At 37.8% G+C, this 6483-nt stretch overlaps 2 protein-coding genes across 5 annotated transcripts in view; both read right to left on the bottom strand.

Annotated features, from left to right (window-relative positions):
* Nucleotides 1-1067: 1067 nt before the first annotated feature.
* Nucleotides 1068-2795, bottom strand: mtTFB2 (mitochondrial transcription factor B2). The gene is made up of 6 exons (XM_088034156.1): nucleotides 2693-2795; nucleotides 1870-2640; nucleotides 1671-1823; nucleotides 1473-1621; nucleotides 1293-1421; nucleotides 1068-1247 (listed from the first exon to the last, which is right to left on the bottom strand). Exons 2-6 carry the CDS (start codon nucleotides 2590-2592, stop codon nucleotides 1097-1099), a joined length of 1305 nt encoding a protein of 434 aa, XP_087890282.1. The 5' UTR covers nucleotides 2593-2640; nucleotides 2693-2795; the 3' UTR covers nucleotides 1068-1096.
* Nucleotides 2796-3889: 1094 nt separating this feature from the next.
* mim (missing-in-metastasis) overlaps nucleotides 3890-6483 on the bottom strand; it is a 19444-nt gene continuing 16850 nt past the window's right edge. For 3 of the 4 annotated variants that reach the window (XM_088035602.1, XM_088035610.1, XM_088035625.1), the window contains 5 exons: nucleotides 5940-6161; nucleotides 5743-5829; nucleotides 5364-5576; nucleotides 4756-5318; nucleotides 3890-4709 (listed from right to left, as the gene is read on the bottom strand). In XM_088035602.1, the coding sequence (XP_087891728.1) occupies nucleotides 4602-4709; nucleotides 4756-5318; nucleotides 5364-5576; nucleotides 5743-5829; nucleotides 5940-6161 (1193 nt within the window). In that variant the 3' untranslated portion in view covers nucleotides 3890-4601. The remainder of the gene's footprint in view (nucleotides 4710-4755; nucleotides 5319-5363; nucleotides 5577-5742; nucleotides 5830-5939; nucleotides 6162-6483) is intronic. The other variant, XM_088035618.1, reaches the window with a different exon arrangement.

The raw sequence follows: 6483 nt of genomic DNA, 5'->3' as shown, positions 1-6483 counted from the left end.
GACTTTTTGGTGATAAAATCAAATAGGTTAGCTGCCTAATTGACAATTTGATTACACAAAACGACCTTTCAGGCTGTGCCGAGTCTTTTCATTATTAAATCATTTGATTTGCAATCCAACAGCTGTAAAAGAAACGTTTTCAACGGAAACACTGCCTAATTTTCAGCAATGTCAAAAATTTGACAACCTTTTTCTCACCAAAAATCTCACTAGGCAACGTTGCCGGTTGTAATGCAGGGGAAGATTGCGGTGTTTGTTTTTTTTTTTAAAAAAAACGGACTTTATAATACGCCATTCGAGCAAAAATCGGTTTGTGTGCTTCGCTTCAGCAAGAGACCCGAACAGGCTTAACTAACATACAAAGTTTTTTTTTGCTTTTAATGACAAATATTCAATTTGTTTAGCAAACTATGTACTTTTGACGCGTTGTAAAGAATTTTGCGTAGCTACAAAAAATACAAAATTAAAAAATGCATAAAAAATTACGAATATTCTGGACGATCTAGGGGCTAGTTGGCATAGGACTAACGATCTTTTGGAAAATTATTTGATTAAAAAAATTAAGACAGAAACAAAAAGATTCTTCTACAAAGCTGCTATTTTATCAATCAAAATCTCAAAAACGCACCAGACTGTCAAACTAAAACAGTCATGCAACCTGCGGCACAAGAAATTTCGACTCCAAATGAAAGTCGAAATTATTATCAACCAGTCGCTAAGTAATGACGTCCTAGTATAGTATCAAGGGTGGCTCTGGATTTCTTGCCATGCACTATTTTGCCGCTTTGTTTTCATGAATGAATATAACTGTTTAACCACACTCAAAGTGTTCTTCTCGTCGACGACGTTTCAGTTTCGATTTTGTGTCTTTGATTTTCATGTTTTTAAACCACAACCAGAACAGTTTTTTGTCAAAATTAATTTTGCTCTATGATTGAGGTTAACTGTAAATGTCAGTTGAAAAATTAAAACCCACATTTGTAACGAGCGGCAAATTTCTTTGACATTTCATCGGCACCCTTGATGCTAAAAACTTTTATAAACACCTTGTACAAATAAAACGCAAATTTTGATTTTTTTTTAATAAAAACTGATATCAAAGGCTGTGATCAATCTCGCTGCTCTCAGCACCCTTTTCAGTCAGATGTTCATCAAGATTGGATTCAATAGTCTCTGATTTAATGAGCTGAGATTCGATAATGGACATAAAATGACTTTTTTCATAATCCGGGTTGTTAATTAGTTCGCTACAACAGAAGAATCACAAAAAGTCCCCCAAAAAACACACTTACTCAAAAATGGCTAGAATCTGAACAGGAGTTAACTCTCCAAACTCCGTGAAAATGTTAATATTCTTGAAATAACTCCCATGTTGTTTTTTTGGACACATGATATCCAACCCGAATCCCGGCACCCATTTCCTGGAAAAAAATAAATAAATAAAAAATGTCAAAAACGGCTTAATAACTCACTCTAAAACGGGAATAATTCTGTTTTTTCCTCTCCCAAAAAACTGCTGCACGAAAGAGTAGAACGGCAGCAGGTTTTCAGACGTCACCGGTAACTCTTCCTTGAAATTAACTCTGACGAAGTACATGTATTCGTTATCGATCTGACCTGGCTACCTTGGAACTCGTAGTTATAATAAGAAAGAAAATCTAGAGACTTACATAGCGCCCCATTTGCAGCGACTTCGGTGATTGCCATGGTAAAAACATTTCCCTGGGAAACTTCTCGAGTAGCTCGCAATTAAAAAATAAGCTAAACATGACCGACATGCGTTGATAAGTGTGGAGATTCAAATGGGGCCCGGCAGTCGACACCTGCAGATCTCTTTAACAGGATTAGAGACAATGTAAAGACACTCACGATAAAATCTCGGGGCCTCATAAACGCGTATAATTGAATCCTACCAAGAGATGTGATGTAGTTCTGCAGAACCACGGATTTTATTAAATAACGGATGAAATTCATGTTGGGCAAAGTTCCGATTATGGTCATTATGGGGTCATCTGCCCACGCGGCATTTGTCACCCCTTTAAAGAACTGCTCGACTCTATTTCCATTGTCTTGTTTATCTATGTACTCATATCTGTGCAGTAAGAAAATATCTTTGGTAAACAACTCCACGCGGCCTTTATACCGTTCAAACTTCTCCTTTAAATAGGTTTTGAAGTCAGGACAGGACTCGTACAGCCGCACAATCTTCACCTCTTTGCTTAACAACTCCGAGGCGATGAGCCCCAAACCTGCATTTGTTTCACACACAATGTGGTTTTGATTTTTTTGGATTCCTAAAAGTACATGTGCTGCTGCTTTCCTCGCTATGTTCTTATCAATTAAATAGAGGTTTTCAGGGGGTGTCACTCTTTTCAGAGCCATGACCTGTTCAGGGATGTGTTTTTGTACACTGTGAAGTTGGGGGTTGTCTTGAAAGAAGTTCTTGAGTTTGGTCTTGTGGGATTGGCGGTCGACTGCGGAGACTCGCCTCTTCTTGACCGGTGCTGTCTGGTCATCATTTGATAATTCTACTTTGGTACAGAAGGAGGAGGTAGAGACAGGGGGCCACTTTGTACGTCTAAAGATCAACATTTAAGGCTGTTGCGAAAATATTTTTCAAGAAGATTTATAACGATCGAACTAAAAGAGTAATAATGTGGTTAAAATTGGCTCAAATATGATAAATAGTTACCGAATCATCTGTAAAATGTCGCCTGAAATGAAAGACAGCGGTTCTTCTACAACAATTGTCACAATTTTGAGGTTATGTTTACATGTCAAGTGATGTCAAGGACATTGGTGGGGAAATTTTCTTTCGAAAAAAATAAATTTTCAAATTTTCAAATTTTCAACAATAACTGAGTTATTTGTTAACATACCGTAAAAATTCGTCTAGTTTTGGATTCTGCGAGAAAATCTGCGTTCAATGAACCCAAACAATTTAAATTTGCTTTACAAGTAAACAAGATCATAATCTGTTTTGAAAGGGTTCTTTTTAGGTTGATTTTCAATATTTTTTTGTGGCCAAAACGACGTTTAATACTTTTGAGTTACGTCGATTGAAAGACCGGCTCGAAATCTATCAACTGCCCAAATTTGAGATCGATCGGACAAGTACCTAGTTTACGAGTTTTCGCCAGAAAACAAAAAAATTGAAAACATTTATCGATTGAGTCGGAAATTGTTTGCACGAAAAAATCGACCATCGAAGTTTCAACTAAAGGGAAATGGGCCGAGAAAATCTATGGCGCAAACCATTTTTTTATATCTGCAATAGTTTCCGAAATATTTAGCTTTTAAAATTTGAAAAATGCAAATCAACTATCCGAAATTTTGATCAGCCTTAACTCAGTAATTTGTTGTCAGATCTAAATTTAAATCTTTAATTTAATATTTGGAATCTGCGGAAAATTTTGCGTACACTGATGAATAATAACTTAAGTTTACTCCAAAAATAAGCGAGATATCGATATCAGAAGTTTGCCATTCTTTTAGTCATGCATTTTTTTCAGAATTTCATTAATATCATGCATTTTTCTATTTACTCATATCTTTAACTTTCCTCGTAATAAAACAAGAAGCTAATAAATTTCAAGAGCCCACAACACCTTCTTTGTTGAACGAACAGAGCACAATTAAATAAATGAATGGTTAACCATTTCAAGGGATTACCGATTATCCAACTCTTTTTTTGTCAAATACTTGTACAGCTAATTGTTTATCAGCTCTTCAATAAATTAATGCAAGAATTAAATTGCATAACACGTTCTGTAACAAAAAATTACGATAAACAAATAATTGTTTAAACTAAAAAAGTAAAATAAATTGCATATATCTTCCACTGAATTCCGATTGCTCTAGTTCATTTACTTAATTAAATGAAAGGCGATTTACTTTTCAAACTTTATTTGTTCATACACAACACAACGTAAGCAATCTGCTTAAATCCTTCATTCTTTTATGTTATCACTTCTTAACATGAACCTTACAATTATGAATATGAAACGTTAATGTAATGATTATTCAATTCTACACAGCAATGACCTCGATACATTTAGTGTAAGACTTAGACTTATATACATAGATAAAAAACTGTTATCACTTTGAAAAATTTCATGCACTTGACATCTAAATTTCACAAAGCAAGATCTGAAAAAAAAAGTTGTACTGCTAAAGTAACCGAAGGTACAAACACATTTTTGTGCCTTACATCTCGTTACGACTACCTGTAATATATTACTTATCCCTTTAATGTTATATACATAAAGTTAAACTCTCTAAACACAAATACAAAAAGTCACTTATCTCCACTGCAACAAAACGGAAACAAAAGAGAATAAATAAATAATAAAGGATTTACAAACACTTAACATCAGTCCTCTAGAATAATACTATGTTGACTATGCGATACAAAAATAATTCAGTCAGTTTTGTAAAATGGACGTTAATAAGACAGCGTACTACAACAAGTTAATTGAACTTTTTTTTATAACATGAAATTCTAATCGATTAACGGTTGATAATAGCAAGCATTAATTGGAGCAACTATTGCATGGAATATATTATATTGTCTTAAGTGCATTCTCGCCCCGCCCACTCACTTAGTAAATCTTAGGTGCTGATCTGTCGTTGATCACTTTAGCTCGCCGTAAAGTGGCGCCACGTTTGATCTGATCCATGAGCGACTCGTGGCACACCTTCGGGTCCGGCTACAAAAAAACATCAAAAATCACCCCCAAAAACCTCCACTCTTACCTGAGCTTTACTATTGATAAGTTGTCTTATCATCGTCGCTTTATGCTGCGTGCTCTGAGTATTATTACTGATATGTTGTTGCGCCAACTTCGCATTCAACGAATCCAAAAAACTCTGCCCAGGTCCCCTTTGACACAACTTCGTGGGCTGCGGAGGAACTAAATCCTCCGAGTGTCTTCTTCCAGTCCTCGGGCTCAAATTCGGTGTTAACTTCGCACTCAAACTAGCTATAAAATTAGATCCCACTCCCACAGGCCCGGATTTTCTCTCGGCACTTTGCGACCTGAAACTATTAATTCGCCGCGTCGCTGTGGGACTACCTCCCAAAACTTGCGAGGGCTGGGCGTAAACCACGCCCCCAGACTGCGAGACGTATGACACCTTCGTCTGGCTTTGGAACGTACTTAGGATTGGCCCAGGCGCCGTGGTGGGCGGAGCTGGATTCGTCACGTGGCTCTGATATATAGACTGAGATGAGGCGGACATGCGCCGTATTGAATTCGGACTAGCTGGAGTGTGTTTCAGTTCGGTTAAAGCTTTGACAGTTTCGGCAACTTTTATTCCTAAAATTACCAGTTAGGGGGGGGTTTGGCGACAGGGGTACCAACCTGTATGGGATTTTTGCTGGGTTTGTATGGAAGGTTCGAGTAAGAAAGCTGGCGGCGGCGGGAGATTCTCCAGACTACCCATTGAAGTGGGGTGGCCGGCTATGGAAGTATTTGTTATGGAAGATGTGCGGCGGATTGGGGGCGGCGGCTTGTTGACTTGCATGGAGGCGCGACGAGCTAAAGTGCTCCGGATTGTTCCGGTGGAGTACATTGCTGTTTAAAACAGAGTTTTAGTCAATCGAACAAATACGAACAAGCTAAATTTCGAGCTACATGAAACGCGTTTTTGAAAGGGCACAAAAATCTTTCAAAAACACCGCTAAAGCCAATTTCAAGGAAAATCTCTTCTCGAATGATAATAAGTGCGCTAAATGTTTACCTGTCATGGATAAGGGCCTTCGACGTGCAGAATTGAGGTCACTGTTGCGTGGAAGCGTGCAATACTTCATAGCCGAATCGTTAACATCTAACAACACACACACTAATAGTCACACACATGCTTGTAAAAACGGGTTAGTTAAAACTAGTGTTGGGGGAAAAACCGAATCATGCTTACACTTCGCGTGTGAAACTTACCTTCGCCATGGTTCGGATCTTCGGCAGTAAAAGTAGTCTGACTCCCGTAGCCACTAGACGACTCTAACGAACTTTCACTAGTGCTGCCATCTTTCTCACCTTCAGGCGGCTTCTCGGTCGCGGGCGAACCGATGAAATCAGCCGGAGGCGGCGGTAACATTTCTTTGTTGGCAGCCATGCTCGCTAATTCGTGCATGTTGACGTAAGTAGGCTGTGGAACGTCTGCAAAAACCGTCAGTAGTACCAATCAAACTTCGTTACAACCGAGGGGTAAACAACTGGCCAAAATGTGTACAACATAAATCCTTCTCAGTAGAATAATTCCTCGTACATCCTCGTACATCCTCGTACATTCTCACACATCTTCGTACTTCCCCATACATTCTCATTCCCAACATATTGGGAATCGGCCCAATTTGGTTTAGAAAATAACGGTTTTTCTCAAAAATAGCAAAAATTTCATTAAAGTTATTATTTTAAATTTGTTTTCTATTTTTTTCTAAAAAGTATATTTCAAAACAAAAATTTTGAAAAAAAAAGGTCC

This window comes from Gnatocerus cornutus, chromosome 1, assembly GCF_029298725.1.
Source record: "Gnatocerus cornutus isolate USDA-ARS CGAHR chromosome 1, icGnaCorn1.1, whole genome shotgun sequence".
NCBI classification, from domain to species: Eukaryota; Metazoa; Arthropoda; class Insecta; order Coleoptera; family Tenebrionidae; genus Gnatocerus; species Gnatocerus cornutus.
This window is presented reverse-complemented; position numbering and strand designations above follow the sequence as displayed.